Source organism: Octopus sinensis, linkage group LG13 (genome assembly GCF_006345805.1).
Source record: "Octopus sinensis linkage group LG13, ASM634580v1, whole genome shotgun sequence".
In the NCBI taxonomy this organism is placed as follows: domain Eukaryota; kingdom Metazoa; phylum Mollusca; class Cephalopoda; order Octopoda; family Octopodidae; genus Octopus; species Octopus sinensis.
The window spans coordinates 51,447,265-51,467,721 of record NC_043009.1 but is presented as its reverse complement, the minus strand read 5'-3'; the positions used below and the strand labels follow the sequence as shown (position 1 = coordinate 51,467,721).

At 35.9% G+C, this 20,457-nt stretch overlaps 1 protein-coding gene across 1 annotated transcript in view; it reads right to left on the bottom strand.

The window, feature by feature from the left end:
- Positions 1-2,523: 2,523 nt before the first annotated feature.
- The window catches only part of LOC115218297 (protein PFC0760c-like), a gene marked incomplete at its 5' end in the record, with an annotated part of 98,740 nt that continues 80,806 nt past the window's right edge, over positions 2,524-20,457 (bottom strand). Inside the window, one exon of the mRNA XM_029788048.1 lies at positions 2,524-2,747. Within this exon, the coding sequence (XP_029643908.1) occupies positions 2,524-2,747 (224 nt within the window). The remainder of the gene's footprint in view (positions 2,748-20,457) is intronic.

The window sequence follows — 20,457 nt, the reverse complement described above, 5'->3', positions numbered from 1 at the left end:
GACACGTAGGCTCTATGGAATCCTTTGCTAATTTCAATAGAGCCATACAACCAAGCGAAACCCTGCCATAATACGTTGCCAATATAGGTCTCCATCAAAAGTATATATCTGTAAATAAATAAAGTATTTTCTTTTAGACTGAAATTAAAAAAAACACCCTACGCTGTACCCACCTCGCCCACTCCCTCGTTCTCTTAATCTCTCTCCCCTCCCCTCTCTCTCTCTCTCTCTTTATATCTCCATGTCGTACGTCAGCGTGTATATGCTTATCAGTATGCGCAAAATATGCAGAGGTGATTCTCTCATACCTACATGTCCTGAGAGTTCATGTTTGAAACGTGCGACTGAGAAGCGAACATGTTATTGGCCAATGCCATTTATTTTTTGTATTCTTACTTGGATAATCTTGTTGCTAATTTAGGCGTAAATTCTAAAATTTTGATGGTGGGAGCAAGTTATATATCATGGAAGCTTGTACGTTGTTTTCGTTTCTTTTCAACTCCGAAAGAATGAAAGGCAAATAATGACCTCAGCGAGATTTGTAATCAGAACGTAAGATATCAGAAGAAATATAGGAGCATATTTTCTCCGACACTTTAACGATTTTGCCAACCTACCAGCTTGAATAACTGATTTTATCTTAAGCAAAAGTGTAGCACTTTTGGATGGGATGAGTTTAGATGATAACAAGTACCCGAGTATGGTGCTGGTGCATGATGTACCTGAATGCAAGAACTGTGAAATTGATCTCGGTAAGATTAAATCTCTGAGCGTAAAGCGCCAGATCGAATACAAGATATACAACCTTTGCTAACATTTTTGTGAATTCTGCCAGACAACGGTTTCTTTTTTAGACACAATGTCGTTGGCCTTTAATGACAGGCAGTTAATCTATGTTATCAATCCTAGTAGATGACGGCTAATTTTCCCGTTTTCTTTTTTGAGTGTATGTGTGTGTTTTTGACACCGAAAGGATAAAAAAACAAAGTTGACTTCGGTGTAATATGATCATAAAATATAAAATCCTCGGAGCAAACTCAACACCAGAACTGTCGTCCCTTTTCTAGAAATCTAGAATTTCAAAAAATCCGGAAATACTTAGCAATATCATGCAATACACTATACCCTACGTTGAGTAAACTCTGTTTTCGAAGTTGGTTGATTTCCAAACGGTAAGTAAAAAATAGTTTTGTTTTTCACATTTTTAAGTGAAACGAGAACTATTAAACTTACTCTGATTTAGAATTTGTACTTGCATTTGTTGAATAACATCATATTTTTTTTTACCTTTCTTCCTTTAATTTCCATCCTATAAATATTTTACTGTGCACATCGCACAGTATAATATATTTTAAGAAATTTAAATCGACTAATACGTGACAATCAGATCCTGCTTTAGAAGTCCATTAACTTGAAACTGTTAAGCACAATTTACTTCTACCTTTTCGTAGTTAATGTATATTTCAATCATAACTTTAGACTCTCTACTGAAAACGGTAAATTCAGAAATCCAAGATACTTCCGGTCCCAGGTTTACCAGGGAATTGCTCCGTACTGTACCACATAGCATTTCTTCCGACGCCCTAACTATTCCGCCAGCTCTCCGTTTTCACCATTCGAAAATAATGATTTCTAAATCAGACAGAAACCTGGCAGCTTTTGATGGCAAGTGGTTAGTTGCTATAACTAACCCAGTATTCAACTAGTACTTATTTCATTGACTTTTCGATTCCCAGACCGGGCGTTGTGAGTGTTTATTGAGCGAAAACACCTAAAGCTCCACGAGGCTCCGACAGGGGATGGTGGTGATCCCTGCTGTACTCTTTCACCACAACGTTCTCTCACTCTTACTTCCTGTTTCTGTTGTACCTGTATTTCAAAGGGCCGGCCTTGTCACTCTCTGTGTCACGCTGAATATCCCCTAGAACTACGTTAAGGGTACACGTGTCTGTGAAGTGCTCAGCCACTTACACGTTAATTTCACGAGCAGGCTGTTCCGTTGATTCGGATCAACCGGAACCCTCGTCGTCGTTACCGACGGAGTGCTTCCCCATTTCATTGACATCGAAGAATTTTCAAGCTTCTGACGCCCTAACTATTCCACCAGCTCTCCGTTTTCACTATTCTAAAATAATGGTTTGTAAATCAGACAAAAACCTAGCAGCCTTTTAATGGGAAGTAGTTAGTTGGTATAAATAACCCTAGTATTCAACTGGTACTTTATTTCATCGACATCGAAGAAATTTCAAGCTTGGTGGGATTTGAACTTAGAACTATATGGACCCAAGACAAACCGCAAGAAGAATCTTGTCTAAACGACTTTGCCGATCCACTGTATTTCAATGCTTCTTTAATATTACATATCTTCAGTACAAAAAACGATACAATATCTGATGGAAATGTATTAAATTATTTTATTTCCTTGTCTCAGTGCTGACTTTGAAAACAATGTTTCTTTGTTTTTGCTCTTTTTTCTGTTTTTTTTTTTCTTATTGTATAGATTATTAATATAACTGTATTGGGTTAAGTCAGGGACAACCGTATTATAATTATGTCTTGTGATAAAACATTAAAGACAATCTCTCGCATTACTACGACAGCCGCAACAATAACAACAACCATTCGCATCTTGACAATAACAATGATGGCGACGTCATCAATAGGTATTATAACAACAACAACAACAATAACCATTAACAAGAGAATAACAGCGGCAGCAATGGCAATAGCAACAACTACGTCATCGTCTCAAGAACACAAAAAATAACACAACAAAACAATCAAAGTAACAATAATGGAGAAGACGGCGACAGGCTACAAATATCGCCATCACCAACAGCGCAACAACAGCAACGGAGACAACGGAGACAACCGCGCAAACGAGGGCAATACCAGCGAGAATGAGAGCGACGCCGACGACGACGACTACAACAACAACAAAAAACACCACCACCAACACCACAACCACCACCACCACCAACAACAACAACATGAGAAAAGCAATAACTCGACAAACACGGTTAGAAGATGAAAGAAATGAGAAACCTGGCAAAGTTGTCCCAGACAGCATTAATAGAAGAGACAAGGTGAATTTACTGCAGGCTGTAATTTGGACGACGTTGGTGGTGTTCATGTCTGTAGGTGTTGCGGTGGTGGTCGTAGGTGTGTAGTGTTCGTAGTAAGATGTAGTAGTGTGTAGTGGCCGTTAGTAGTGCTAGTGTACATTAATTGGGAGGTGGGGGTTGATGCGTGTAGTTGTGCGTAGATGGATAGTGGCGTGTAGGTTGACAGACTATTCCGGTGTGATATGTTGGTCTGTAAGGCGGTGCGCTGGCAGAAACGTTAGTACACCGGGCGAAATGCTTAGCGGTATTTCGTCTGTCGTTACGTTCTGAGTTCAAATTCCGCCGAGGTCGACTTTGCCTTTCATCCTTTCGGAGTCGATTAAATAAGCACCTGTTACGCACTGGGATCGATATAATCGACTTGATCCGTTTGTCTGTCTTTGTTTGTCCTCTCTGTGTAGCCCCTTGTGGGTAGTAAAGAAATAGGTATTTCGTCTGTCGTTACGTTCTGAGTTCAAATTCCGCCGAGGTTGACTTTGCCTTTCATCATTTCGGGTCGATAAATTAAGTAACAGTTACGCACTGGGGTCGATGTAATCGAATTAATCCGGTACAAAGGTGTGGGCTTTGTTTTCGAGATTGCATTTACGACCCATATCATCGATTGTGATGGTAAGTGTTTTGGCGTTTCTAGTGACATTCGACATAGTCTTAACTTTGCTGTATGTTGTGGAATCCTTAATGGTGCCACAGGAGTCGTGGTTGAGCTTTTAATAGCGTTAGGTGTGATGTTCGAGATAGCGTTGGTGATAATTTAAGTAGTAGTATTGGTAGTTGTGTTCGCACTAATGATAGTAACTGAGTTTCTTATTTCTTTATTGCTCACAAGGGACTAAACATAGAGGGGACAAACAAAGACAGACAAAAGGATTAAGTCAATTATATCGACACCAGTGCGTAACTGGTACTTAATTTATCGACCCCGAAAAGATGAAAGGCAAAGTCGACCTCGGCGGAATTTGAACTCAGAACTTAACGGCAGACGAAATACCGCTAAGCATTTCGCCCGGCGTGCTAACGATTCTGCCAGCTAGCCGCCTTATTTACTAGAAACTGAGTTTCTAGTAGTGTAGATGTGACGTTGGTAGTTGCGTTGGTGAAAGAATCGGAGGTGTTGGTATCGCTTGTGGTGTTACTGAGAGTTGTAGCGGTGGAGCTACCATTGTTAGGGCTAGAGGTAGTATTGGTAGTATTAATGGTAACATTGTTATCGATAGAGGTACAGAGTAGTTATTGTTGGAGGTAGTATAATAGTGGCCTCAGTGATAGTGGTGCCGATATTGGTTAGTGATACTGATTTTAGTGTGGGTGATGGTTGTGTTGGATGTAGTGTTAGTGGTACTATTAATGGTAATGATGCTGGTCGACATAGCAGTGACGTCAGGTATCCGTAGTGGAGGTATTCGGGAAGTGTTCGTGGCAGTGTTTATAGTGGCGTTGGTGTTAGAGCTGGTTATTATGCTGGTGTTAGGCGAGTTGCTCCTAGTGTTGGCGATAGAAATATTGGGAGTGGTGTTGCTTGAAGGTTTGACGATGGTAGCTCATGTAATTTTGTCTGAGTGGTAGCAGTGTGGGTGGTAAAATTTCAAGCGTTTGTTACAGTGTTTTCTCCTGTAACGTTTGCAGTATTTGCGGTAATAATAGTGAGGGCGCGTAGCTTAGTGGTTAGGGCATTATGCTCATGATCGTATGGTTGAGTTCGATCGCCGGCGACGCGTTGTGTCCTTGAGCAAGACACTTTATTTCACATTGCTCCAGTCCACTCAGCTGGTAAAAATGACTTGTAACTGTTTTTCAAAAGGGACAGCCTTTTCACACTCTGTGTCACGATGAATCTCCTTGCGAACTACGTTAAGGGTACACGTGTCTGTGGCCGAAAAGTTAGCACGCCGAGCGAAATGCTTAGCAGTATTTCGTCTCTCTTTACGTTCTGCGTTCAAATTCCGCCGAGGTCGACTTTGCCTTTCATCCTTTCGGGGTCGATAAATTAAGTACCAGTTGCGTACTGGGGTCGATCTAATCGACTGTCCCCCCTCCCACAAAAAAAAATAAATTCGGGCCTTGTGCCTAGAGTAGAAAAGTATCTGTCTGTACGTCTATATACGTTCGCTTGTGGTTCGATGCTCGTTTGTGCGTATATGCGTATTTATGTATGCATATGTGTGGTGTGTATATGTGTGTCTATGTATGTGTGAGACGGGTTTGCGAATATGTGTACGTACGTATGTATACATATATATGTAGTCGATGTGTATGCATGTGTATACACAATATTGTATTGATGTATGAATGCGTATGTGATGGTTTTTTACGTGCATGCGTCTGTGAATATGAACATTTTTCGTGGTGTTTGTCTCTGTACGTATATGTACGTCTGCATGTGTGTATATATGCGTAGATATTGGTTTTTCCTATATGTGTGTGTAAAGTTTGTTATGCAAGTGAACTGTGTGCATATGTTGTGTATGTATGTTTAAAGAAACATTGTGATGTGTTTGTGTTTAAGTGTGACTATGCTTATCTGTATGTATGTGTACGGTTTATGATGTTCATGAGACAATTATATAACATAAATCGGTATGCGTATGTATAGTCATATGTCTGAGAGCATATGTGTGTACATACGTGTCTACATAGGTGTGTATATATGTATGTACGTTAAACTGTGTCTGTGATACAAGAAGATAAATAAGGAGTTAGATATGAGAAATGTTGGCGTGGCTGAATATATGTGTGTGTGGTGTGTACTTGACTATATGTATTGTGTGGATGTGGGTGTATATGTGCGTGTGAATGCCTGCGTGAAGTTGAAGTGGACGATGCCCTTTGAAGTACTGAAGTATGTGTGCGTGTGTGCATGTGTATGTGTGTATTTGCATACATTGTGTAATGGATGCGTGTATAAATGCTTGTAATCGTGTGAATGTGTGTTTGTGCATATAGATCGAGAGAGACAGAAAGAGAAACGGACATCTCTCTCCCTCTCTCTCTTTCTTTCTTCCCTCTCACTCTCTCTCTCTCTCTCTCTCTCACTCTCTCCACCCGTATGTATTTCTGCGAACAATACCTCTTCATTTCAATGAGCAATGGTGGCCAAAAATGCCTGTAATACGAAACATCATTAAATGTCTTTTCCAGGTGGTGCTATTAAGTTAGTCTTGGCCTGGGCCAATTCTTGCCGAAACTTATCAAAATATCTAAGTCTAACAATACATATATACATAAATCATACATACATACATACATACATACATACATACACATATACATACATACACACACACACAAACACACACACATAGACGGAAGCAGACAAACAGATAGATAGATAGATAGATAGATATAGATAGATAGATAGATAGATAGATAGATAGATAGATAGATAGATAGACAGACAGACAGACAGACAGACATACAGACATATATAGATAGATAGATAGATAGATAGATAGATATAGATAGATAGATAGATAGATAGATAGATAGATAGATAGATAGATAGATAGATAGATAGATAGATAGATAGATAGATAGATAGATAGATAGATAGATAGATAGATAGATAGATAGATAGATAGATAGACTAAGTGTTTTCTATTCAGTAGAAATCAACTTATTGCGTATAAGTTGGTAGCGGAGTCCATTCTACTTTCTCTTTTCTTCTCTGTTACACTTTTTTTCTCCCCTTCTTGCATATTTGTCTGGGTGCGCACGTGAACATGCGTCTACACGTCTCTGATACACATATTCTTTTTTTCTTAGCCCTCAGTCATCCTTGATTCATGATTAAAATAGTTTCGAACCAGAACATAGTTTATATCGATCTGTATTTATTTATCAAGTCCTTTCAATGTATAAAATTACCAGGTTGCAATTTATAGGAGTTGAGTTTGATACGTTTTGCATATGGGAGCCTCATCTTAGGTAATGCCACTGCTTGACAGAAACGGCATATCTGGTTCGAGTCTTGCTAATTTTGAAAGAATGGCGTACCATGAATTCTCCGGACACTTACTTAATATACACGTGTTTGCTGAAGTTGAAGGTATGGTTCATTTTTACGAAAGGGGTAGACAGATTAGATAAACGTACAGTGTGGCTGGAACCTGGGACCGTTCTTTGAGGAAACTTTATCTTAGTGTGCCGATAAACAAACCTAAAATATATTTCAGTGCAATGACAGAAACAATTACTATGTATATAAATATAACTAAGTGTGTATATTTGTGCGTGTCTGTATGTGTATAGATGTGTGTATAGATGTGTGTATAGATGTGTGTGAGCCGGTCTGACAGTTTGTGTGTATGTTTAATGTTTGAACATACATACATACATCATACATACATACATATATACATACATACATGCATACATATATACATACATACATACATGCATACACACATACATGCATACATACATACATATATACATACATACATATATACATATATACATGCATACATACATACATTCATACATACATATATACATACGTACGTACGTACATACATACATAAATACATACGTACATGCATGCCTACATACAATCATACATACATACAAGCTTGAATACATACGTATAATCAGACATACATACATACATACATGCTTGAATACATACGTATAATAAGACATACATGCATATATACATACATACACTCATACATACACACATACATACATTCATACATACATACATACATACATACATACATAATACATACGTACATGCATGCCTACATACATACATACATGCATGAATACATACAGTTAATCAGACATACATACATACATACATACATACATACACTCATACATACACTCATACATACATACATACATACATACATACATACATACATACATACATACATACATACATACATACATACATACGTAAGTTCATTCCCATTCTAGCGTAGAAAGGCATTTTGTGCAAGACAAACAAGAGAATTAAGGTGCTTTCATCGCAACCGATGTCCGGACATAGGAGAGTTAAGTTTCAGGAAATGTTGGCATTCTTTGAAATGGTAATTTAGGTGCTTCTTTCCTCACTACGTTGATTAGGTTTCCTGTTTGCAAGAAAAATTACCCCGAATCTATCTTTCTATTTATCTCATTTTCTCTCATACTCTTTCTTGCACTATGAAGATACACAAACACACACACATACAAACACATACACACACATACACATATAAACAAAACACTTACACACGAGCACACACACACGCACACACACACACGAGCACATATATACACACAGAGGCATACACACACACACACACACACACACAGACTTGTAGGAACATATAACGTATATATGTATGTCTATATAAGTATATATATATGTGCGTGCGTGTGCGTGTCTGCATGTATATACATATACACATACATATATGCATACATACACGCACATACACGCATGTATATATATATATATATATATATATATATATATATATATATATATATATATATATATACAGACATCCATGTATATACATATATATACATACTCATATTAACACATATATGCACATAAGTGTGTATGTGTAAGTGTATATATATATACATGTATATGCATACATATATACATACATAACATATATACATAAATATATATAACATATATACATATAAACATATATAACATATATTATATGTGTATGTATATATATATGTGCGTATACATATATATATACATACATACTCGCACACATGACCTTATATACACATATACATATAGATAGACTACATTCATACTTACGCTTGCAAACAATTTTTCTTGTGTTGCCTTGAATCGTGTCTTTTGGTCTCTCTACTGTTTCATGTTTTCCTCCATCTATCTAATTATGTTTGAATTGATATATATATATATATATATATATATATGTGTGTGTGTGTGTGTGTGTGTGTATCCCGTTTACGATTTACCGAATTGTATAATGTATGCTATTTTATATTATGTTTGTGTATATCCGCGTGTACAAGCTTGCGAGCGTATCACCCTGTGGATGTGTGTACAAAGAAATGCGTGCCCTTATACACCTATCAAGACTACGTCCTTGACCCTGGACGTGTGTGTGTTTGTTGATGTGTATTTGTGTCTGTGTGTGTTTGTGTGTGTCTGCGTGTGTGTGTAAAACCATTAATACGTCGTACTGTCAACACGCTCATCTCCATCTCATGAAATATATTTTACTGTTCGTACATGTGATTTCAGTTGCTGGAAATAATAGCCATATCGATCTTACGTCACAAACTACTGTTTTTCAAAAAGAAAGGCACATCAAATATTATCCTCAAAAATACATTATGCCTATTTATGTAAATTCGGAAGAAGTCTATGTGAAATTGTTGATCATAGAGCAGTGGAAGCAGGGCCGAAGTGCGATTAAACGATACAATACTACAAGCAGATGAATTCAAAAATCTTCTAATCTGTATATGTATATATATTGGGTCATACAATAAAGTTGTTTTTTATACTTCTCTTATTTTTCAAACTTAAGACAAAGTTGTTTTTTTTTAATGTAATATATACTGTCCTTCATTTTCTAAAATGCTCTTCCATCTATCTGGTATATTTGCAAGGCCCCTCTTCCAAAATTCACTTGTCCGTGACGAGAAATACTTCTCCAGTACTGTTCTGACCTCGTCCACAGAATTCATATATTTTCAATCCATTTCTTTTTGAAGACTGTGGAATAAATCAGATGAGGCAATGTCCGGCGAATATGGTGGGTGGGGCATCGTTTCCCATTCAAAATGCTCCAGCCTTTGGAATATCATCCTCGCTGTATGTGACCGGGCATTATCCTGATGGAAGAACACCTTTTGTCTTGAAACGAAAGATGGTCGTTTTACTTCTAGCGCGGACTTAAGCCGCTGAAGCTGCTTGCACTAGATTCCTTTTGTAATCGTTTGGTTTGGGTTTCAAAGTTCTAAGTGGACGAAATCTTTCATATCCCACCAAGCAGATAACACCTCACGTGGGTGAAGAACTTCTTTAAACCGGAGTGTTGATGTTTTTCCTTTCCCTTCCTACTGTCTTCGGAGCTTGAAATGTTTATAGAGAACGCCTTTCTCATCAGTCACTATTCCGTCCCAAAACGGTTCATTCGTGAGATGTGACAACAAAGAAGAGCACACATTCACCCTCTGCGCGTGATTAGACAAGGAAAGTTTGTGAGGAACCCATTGTCCCAAGTTGCTAACATTTCCGATGGCGCAAAGGTGTCGATGAATGACAACCGCTGTTCATGTGTTTACATCCCCGTAACGTAGCGGATCGGCAAAAAGGACCGATAAAATAAGTATTAGGCTTAAAATTATAAGTCGTGCGGTCAATTTGTTCGACTGAAACTCCTTCAAGGTGGTGCTCCTTCATGAACGTACTCAAAAATACCTTAGGAATTAGAACCCAGGTTCGAAATTTCCCCAAGACACCTGATGATAGCCCTGGAGGGTATATCAGCCGAAACGTTGTGTTAACAACAAACAGGATGAGGACAAATATCCGTCAAATGTAAATAATGTAAATAAAGGTACCAAGATGTATTTTCCGGTGATCTAACTCACTCTGCAAGATCCCACCTTAATTTAATTTACTTAATTTACTTAATTAAAGAATTCTGTGTTGTATGACACTATATATTTGACGAATTCATTATTTCATGGTTCTAATAAGAAGGAAACATATTTTAGAATTTCTTTAATAGATTTACTCAAGGTGATACTTAGTAGGATCTGGCACATATTTCGTTTACGTCAGTGTCATTTGAACTCTGCACTGCATTATCCACTTGTGTTCAATATGCTTGATAACTTTTTTCTTCATTCTTCATGCAGTGTAAGCAATCTGTGCTCAGTTATCTTCCGACCCACCTATCAGTCAGTCTGTTCACTCCCTCCCTCCCTCTCTCTCCCCTCTCTCTCTCTCCTCTCTCTCTCTCTCTCGTCTGTTTTTCCGTTCTTGCTTTCGTACACATTCGATACTTTCTTCCAAAGAATCTAATGCTCTTAGCTTAGTTTTTTTTTCCTTGGGGCTGGCCAGATTGGAGCAATCTCAAGATTAATCACACCGAAATTGCGAGGATAATCCGTTTCTTGACTGAAGATAGAAAGCTTCGAATGACCCGTCTTTGCTTTGTTTGTTGTTTTTTTTGTATCGTCTATCTGGATGTTTTGTTATCCCTTTTTGTATCACTTAGCTGTCCGCATGTTTTGCGTTCTTGTCCCATTTTGTATTTTATATATATAATATATATAATAATATTAGGGAGTATATCTATCTAACTTACGCCGCTATATATATATATATATATATATATATATATATATATATATATATATATATATATATTATATAATAAGGGCTTAGTAAAATAAATTACTTTGCCACATACTGAACTCATTAGAAATAGCAGCTAAAGAAATTTCTTTAGCTATTTCTAATACTTAAAGAAGATCTCTCTCAGATAGTATTTGCTCAAACCACTCACAAAGGTATGGGGGAAAAAACATTAAAAAATTAAAAATCAAGTGCAAAGGTTTGCACTTGATTTTTTAATGTTTTTTCCCCCATACCTTTGTGAGTTGGTTTGAGCAAACACTATCTGAGAGAGATCTTCTTTAAGTATTAGAAATAGCTAAAGAAATTTCTTTAGCTGCTATTTCTAATGAGTTCAGTATGTGGCAAAGTAATTTATTTTACTAAGCCCTTATATATAACGTAATATTTTGAATTCGCCTAAAATGGTCCCTTTACATACTGAATACTTGGTGAATTGATTAATAATTAATTAATTTTACCCTCAATTGTTGAAATTATATATATATATATATATATATATATATAATATATATATATATATATATATAATATATATATATATATATATCTATATATATATATATATATATTATATATATATATATATATATATATATATATATATATATATAGCAGCGTACGTACACTTTGTTCTCTCTCATATGTATATATAATATATATATATACACACACACATATGTGTTATATATATATATATTATATATATATATGTGTGTGGGTGGGGGGGGGTATGTATGTATGTATGTATGTATATGTCTGTATGTATGTATATGTATATATATGTATGTATATATATATATAAACATAGTTACAGTGATATGGAGAAGTACTTTACATAATAATTGAACACTACCCACTTTTAATAACACTCTACACACAAATGTGCATGTCAGTGTGTATATGCGTGCGTGAATGAATGTGTATGTGTGTCTACATAGATATTTATATCGTTTGTTCGACAATGAAAAACAAAAAGAACAGGAGAGGTACACGCGCATGCATACAGTAACACACATGTTCACAGAACAGAAACACAAACTGAAACTTGATTCTCAAACGTAATATAAATACTAATTAGCAAATGACATGTGTGTGTGTGGGGGGGGGATCAAAAACGAACTCATTAACAAAACAACTACTGTCTCTTGATGACACATGACAAGGTCGTATATTGTGTCGCATTCAGCTCTGTCAATGACGGCATTATGAATGAGCTGTGAAATGTTGCGGGTGTCACCAGCAGGGATGATGGAGCTGAGGGCGCCATTGGGCAATATTTAACACCAACTATGACATCAGTAATAAAACACACACGGCACTTCTTTGTCACACACATGTTAGCGTGTGTACGTACGTGTGTGCGTATTTATATCCATATATACATTACATGCCTACACACACACACACACGCATATATGCATGTATGTATATATATATATATATATGCACGCACGTGCTGGCATACATATGTGTTTATTTGTGGGTAATTTATCTGGCTTTTAAACAATAAAGAAGTTCATTTCCGTTTTATTTGGTTTTTATATTTTCTAGTTTATTAATTTCTTTATTATCTTTTTCTTCCTCGCTTTCCCTTTTCTCTTCATATTTAAGTTTGGAATTTTAGACTAGAATTAATAACGCTGTGAGCGTATTACACACTCTTAATATTTATATATATATGTATATATATATACATATATATACAGTTACACATTCATTTGTACCTACGTACATATGTATGTATATATATATGCACACTCACACACACACACACATATACACATGTATATATATATATATATATATATATATATATATATATCTATATATATATATATACATATATATATAATATACACATGCATGTATATTATATTCAGTCAATTATATTATTTATTTTAGTTATTTGTATATTGTTCTTGTTTTAATTTCTAATTTTATTTATTTTAAACCGCAATTAATAAGTTTGTTTGTATGCATGTGTGTGTGTGTGTGTGTGTGTGTGTGTTTATACAAATTGCGGGAGGGTCATATGAGGATACTTAATTTTCAGTATATTACTCGCTTTAAAACAATTAAAAATGCGATGTGCACTATGTTTCCTGCATCTACGAAGGATTTAGAAGTATGAATACAGAAAGTAATGTCACGCTTCTTAATACAGTGTTAGAATTAATACTACTGGATATGTTGCGTCGCTAGAGACATCTGTTAATACCTGGATGGATGAATCATGCAGTGGAAGGCCATGAATGCTTCAACAAAACTCAGCATTCTTTTAGAAAGTTCACGTAATCCAGAAATAAATCTGAGATATTATTTTCGGTCATGTTCCACTAAACATGTGGCCTCGAATCTTGCCAGATTAAATCCCATGGACTATTATATTTGGAGCATTGTTGAAAAGGAAATTAATATGTATCCTCGGTCTGCGACTTATAGTAGTACAGACGTGTATACAGAAAGATAGAAAGGAAGATACATAAGTTTTATTGAGGTGCAGTCAGCTTACCTTGAAACGGTCCGTCAGGAGACTACCCTCCTCTTTCTTATGTACATCAATATCATAGAAAGATTGCGTTTTCACTAGGCCATCCGCACCCGAATAAACTAAAATAACGAGAAATGAAGTGCGACCCAGAATTTGAGGTCGGAGACAGATCTACATTCAGAAAAATGGTTATGTGCCAATGAAAATCAGGAACTGCAATTATCTAGGATAGCAATACTATGAAGCATTGGTCGAAATATTTGTGTGGCTTACTACACTGCTCCTCTTTCTGAAGTTAACAGGTTGTATTTACTACAGAGCATCGAACAGTTGGAAGCTGTTACCACGTAGAAAAACATCCAGGAAGTTTCGCGATATAAACAGCATTCCCTTAAATTAGAGAGAGATGGAACACCTGCTGTAGTCTATTCCATTTCTTCAAAGAATGGTGGTTATGCGGTGCAAGTTCCAGCTTATCGATGATGCAGGGATAATGGTCATTCATAAGTGAAATCCTGATTTACAGGAGTATAGAAATTCCCGATGAATTTTCCCTTCCGCCGGTTGCAAGGAAATATGTAGTCACTGAGTGGACAACTCTTTACTCTCTTACTAGTTTCAGTCATTTGACTGCGGCCATACTGGAGCACCGCCTTTAGTCGAGCAAACCGACCCCGGGACTTATTCTTTTTGTAAGCCCAGTACTTATTCTATCGGTCTCTTTTTGCTGAACCGCTAAGTGACGGGGACGTAAACACACCGGCATCGGTTGTCAAGCAATGCTAGGGGAACAAACACAGATACACAAACACACTCACATACATATATATATATATATATATATATATATATATACATATATACGACAGGCCTCTTTCAGTTTCCGTCTACCAAATCCACTCACAAGGCATTGGTCGGCCCGAGGCTATAGCAGAAGACACTTGCCCAAGATGCCACGCAGTGGGACTGAACCCGGAACCATGTGGTTGGTAAGCAGGCTACTTACCACACAGCCACTCCTGCGCCTGCCGAAACTGCCGAAAATATCTAAACGAATTGTTTCAATGATATAATTACACTGATAGACCTTCATTGCATTTGAATCATGTCCAGCTCACTTTTAATGTTGCTGTTCATCAAGGAAAACTATGTTTGTAATAACAATTTGATTGTTAGCTAAACTGCTATCTCTCTCTGCAGCATCCATATCTATCTATCTACGAGACAAACGTCTTTCTAAATGTATTACGTTAATGGACATTATATATGTTGAAACCTAGAAGTTACTTGTATATATTGTTATATTAGTTCAACCCCATATACTCTTTACTCTTTACTCTTTTACTTGTTTCAGTCAGTTGACTGCGGCCATGCTGGAGCACCGCCTTTAGTCGAGCAACTCGATCCCTAGACTTATTCTTTGTAAGCCCAGTACTTATTCTTTCGGTCTCTTTTGCCGAACTGCTAAGTGACGGGGACATAAACACACCAGCATCGGTTGTGAAGCAATGCTAGGGGAACAAACACAGACACACAAACATACACGCACACACATATATATATACATATATACGACGGGCTTCTTTCAGTTTCCGTCTACCAAATCCACTCACAAGGCTTTGGTCGGCCCGAAGCCATAGTAGAAGACACTTGCCCAAGGTGTCACGCAGTGGGACTGAACCCGGAACCATGTGGTTGGTAAGCAAGCTACTTACCACACAGCAACTCCTGCGCCTGTATATATATATCTAATAGAACCTTTCAGTAGAAAACCTTATCTTACAATATTATGCATATAGCCGTAAGTAGAAAATTGAAGCAAGATTTAAAAAATCTAGTTTAACGTTAACACTGAGAAATTAATGTTTAAGTCAATATAGGAACGATTAAAATTGTGTGAATTGGAAATTGGAATTGGCGATCATCTTGCTTTAAATTGGGGAAAAAAGAAAAACGTTTGGAAAAGTTATTTAAAATATCGAGAAGAGTACTTTAAGGTTTCTTTTTAGTGGAAGTATACAAGAAGTTTCTTTTAACGTGCAAACCGAAAACTGAGCTGAAATAGCTCTGTTGGATATCAAAATAAAGCCATGCTGTTTTTCTTTTTGTTTTTTTATTTTAATGTTAAATATATTTTTAAATAAAACTGAGAATTCATGGTGATTTGGGTATTAAAAAACAAATAACTCTTCTTTGATTAGTAAGAACAACATATTTCAACATCCACCAGTTTCCGCTTAAGAAAAATCCTACTATTCTGCTTACCATAAATATAACATTTCAATGCTTACAGATAATCTGCCTAACAACAAGAAATAACGGGTCTGAACGGCCAAGAACGACCGCAAAGTACAGAGGACACAAAACCGAATTTGTTATTTCTTCAGTGAAGAAAAACAGTCGGCAGTAACTCTCCAGAGTATTTAAAACAGCGACAAACAACAGTTTCCAGAAAAACTGTACTGGATTTGCCATTAAAAGGGCGCCGAGAGGGTCACAGGTAATGAAAAAAAAACGCTTAAAAAATAATACCGTTTTATAATAAAATATGGTAACATTACTAAAACGTTTTCGGATTACCCTCGCGAGTAGCGAAGATTTGGATTTTGTAGTGAAACCCTAGAACGTAAACTATAAAGATCTGGTGAATAATCCGCGAAACTGGTTCAGGATTCATCTTTATTTGGATGTGTTTGTGTTTTATCGGTTGTGAACAGAAAATTACTGCATTAGGATATTTAAAACTGTTAGAGAAATAATTTCAACTCTTCACAAATTTATATTCTTGATTTAAAAAAAAATGTTGATGACAATGTTGCCATTTCTTGATAAAATAAATTCGTATGATAGTTGTACCAAACACAGTGTTTCGTCGGCAAGAAGCTAGATTAGAAGACAGTTACCCAAGATACTACGCAGAGGAACTGAATTAAAGAACACATTGAGTTGGGGCAAGCTTTTCAACTACTCAACCGCTCCTGCGCATATTCAATCTACTCTCAACGGTGATCCAGCTGTAACCCACCTATCGTTTTAATTGCTTTCAAAGATTATTTAAGATTATTTCATGTGTCGATGGTGGGCAAAGTTAGAAAGATTTAGCTGTTATTTCTAGCAGTTCAATAAGCCATGTCTATGATAATATTTTTCTGACATAATATATTTTCCCCTGTTATGGAAAGTAGAATACATCGATGACAATATAGGAATGGTCAATAATAGAATTCTATTCCGAATGCAATGGAAATTACTTTACCAAACTAATCCCCGTGGCCATGTTTTCGCCTCTCCAAGAAGTTTAAATTCTCAAGACACTACAAGGTGAAGCCATACTGCCACATCATTCCAAATGCAACAGAGAAATACTTTCAGGGCAACTGCTACAACGACGGCGACGACTTCGGCAGCGACGTCGATAACAAGAACAATACGATAAAGTTGATTTTGAAGAGGTTTAAGTCATGTTATTAATTTGGTTATTCCAATAATTAATAACATATCATGATTAGAATATTTTAAATCAACATTCAGCTTAGGTCATTTATTTGGATAGGGCTAAATCATATTTGTCTCTATAACTGTCTCTATATTTGTTTTGCTTGATATTATTAGTGTTTGCTGTTGTTGTTTAACCCCAGGTCGAGCATACCAATAACAAAAGTCCTATTTTATTCAGACATATTTTATCACACACATCCTTCCTTTTGCAAAGGTGATATAGTATGATTTGATGTAAATGAGATTGTGGCTATTATCTCTAGCAACTTCAGGCAATATTAATGGTTCACGACTATCAAGTTGTTAGAATCACGCATTCATCTCTGTCTGTGTATTACAGTTGTATATCATTGGTGGTTTCCTGTTTTCTGTATTCATGCAACAAGGTATTTATCTAAGATTATGTTTGTCCATAAATTTGAATAAGTGATCTTTGTATGTTTCCGTCCCAGCATTTTCTTATAAAATTTCATTTGAGGAAATCGTCAAAATGGTAAGATATGAACCATTCGCATATCTTTAAGAAACTTTAGCTTAGTGAAAATACTTGGAAATGAAGGATTTTTTCTCTGTCAAAAATTATTAATCAGGTATAGTCGTGGCTGTGTAGTTAAAAAGCTTTCCTACGAAGCATGTCGCTTCGGGTTTAGTCATAATATTTGAAATATTTGATGAAAATTTTCAGAAAAGATTTCAAAATTTTGATGAAAATTTTCAAAAAACTTTCTAAAATTTTGATGAAAATTTTCAGAAAACATTTCAGAAATTTTGGTGAAAATTTTCTAAACCTTTTCAAAAGTTTTCATGAAAATTTACAAAAAATTTTCAAAAAATTAATGAAAATTATCAAAATCTTTGATTAAAATTTTCAAAAAACTTTTCAAAAATTTTGATGAAAAATTAAAAAAAACTTTTATAAAATTTTCATGAAAATTTTTGAAAAGTTTCTTTGAAAAATTTCATCAAAATTTCTGAAAATTTTTCTGAAAATTTTCATCAAACTTTGGAAATTTTTTTGAAAATTTTCATCAAAGTAGTTTAAAACTTTTATCAACATTTCTGAAAATTTTTCTCAAAATTTTCTTCACAAATTTCGAAAGGTTTTTCGAAAATTTTCATCAAAATTTTGGAAAGTTTTTTGAAAATTTTTATCGAACTTTTTGAAAAGTTTTTTGAAAATTTTCATCAAAATTTCTGAAAATTTTTTTCAAAATTTTCATCACAAATTTTGAAAGGTTTTTTGAAAATTTTGATCAAAAGTTTTTAAAATTTTGATCAAAAGTTTTAAAAATTTTGATCAAAATTGTTGAAAAATTTTTTGAAAGTTTTGATCAAAATTTCTGAAAATTTTCGTCAAAATTTTTGAAAATTTTCATCAAAATTTTCATCACAAATTTTTCAAGGTTTTTTGAAAATTTTCATCAAAATTTTTTTAAAGTTTCTTGAAAATTTCCATCAAAATTTTTGAAAGGCTTTTTGAAAATTTTCATTAAAAACCAGTCGTATATATATATATATGTGTGTGTGTGTTGTGTGTGTGTGTGTGTGTGTATATGCATGTATGTATGTATTCATTTATTGTTTTACACGTTTCAGCCCCAAGGTTGTGGCCATGCTGGAGCACTCACACAAACACACACACACACACACACACACACACGCATATATAGACATACAGGAGAGAGAAATGTCCATATACATATATACATATATATAACGGGAAGCTTTATGAAAATAGACAAAAGACGAAGGCAGGTGGAAAACAAACAAACAATCGTATTAGTATGGCGCTCAGGAAATATAAATAAAACAAGTCTTTAACGTTTCGAGCCTGCGCTCTTCAACAGAAAGATACACAGAGAGAAAAAAAACACAGAAAGAAGAGAAAAAAATGCGTGCAGTAACTAACGAATCAACATGGCGTATGTGTGCGTGTTTGTGTGTGAGTGTGTGTGTGGGGTGGGTGTAAGTATCTATATATCTAAGTGTCTGTCTCTTTTCTTTGTTGGTCGGTTCTACTACCATCGCTTAGCAACCGGTCTTGGTCTGTGTACGTCCTCGCAAGATAGCAGTTCGTCTAAAAGAGAATTGATGGAAGAATTCCAGATCCAAATCAAAATAAGTACTCTGAATAAATTCTTCGACTAATCCATTCACGTCGGTGTCCCAGCATGGCAGATGCCAAATAAACCAAATATAAGTTAATTATGAAATAGAATTAGAAAAACAAAACACATCAACACAAACATGATGGACGTTTGTAGATCTTTGGGTCAACGTAGGAAGTAATATGGATTTCATCAATGATATATATATAGGCCTAAAGTAAGAGATTACACATAGAATAACGCAAGTTCCTTAAACTCTTATCACAGCCGACAATTGCACGTCTCTGTGGCTGCACAAGCCGAAAGGATGAATAACAGTTTTGAACATCTCCAGGTAAAAGGTGATATATTTCTTTAAGTTGTTTCAGAGATTCCTAGATAAAAGTGATTATCGGGACTGAAGTATAATACTTTAATATAAGGGTAGTGGAGGCACATGGCCTTGCGGTTAGCGCAGCGGATTCGCGGGTTCGATTCTCAGACAGGGCGATGTGTATATTTATGAGCGAAACACCTAAGCTCCACGCGGCTCCGGCAGAAAGTAATGGTGAACTTTTGCTGAATCTTTCGCCACAACTTTCTCTTTCCTTCTGCCTCTTGCAGCTCACCTGTGCGACGGACCGGCGTCCTGTCCAGTTGGGGAACCTATACGCCAGGAAAACCGGGAAAACGGCCCTTATGAGCCAGGTGTGGCACGAGAAGGAGCAAACAATATTAGGGTAAGGAAAAAGGCAGTGAACTGGCAGAATTGTTAGAGCGCCAGATAACATGCTTAGTGATAATTCGGCCGTCGCTACTTCCTGGGTTCAGATTTATATCGTGATCGACTCTGTCTTATCATTTCGGAGTCGATTAAAACAAGAACTAGTTGAA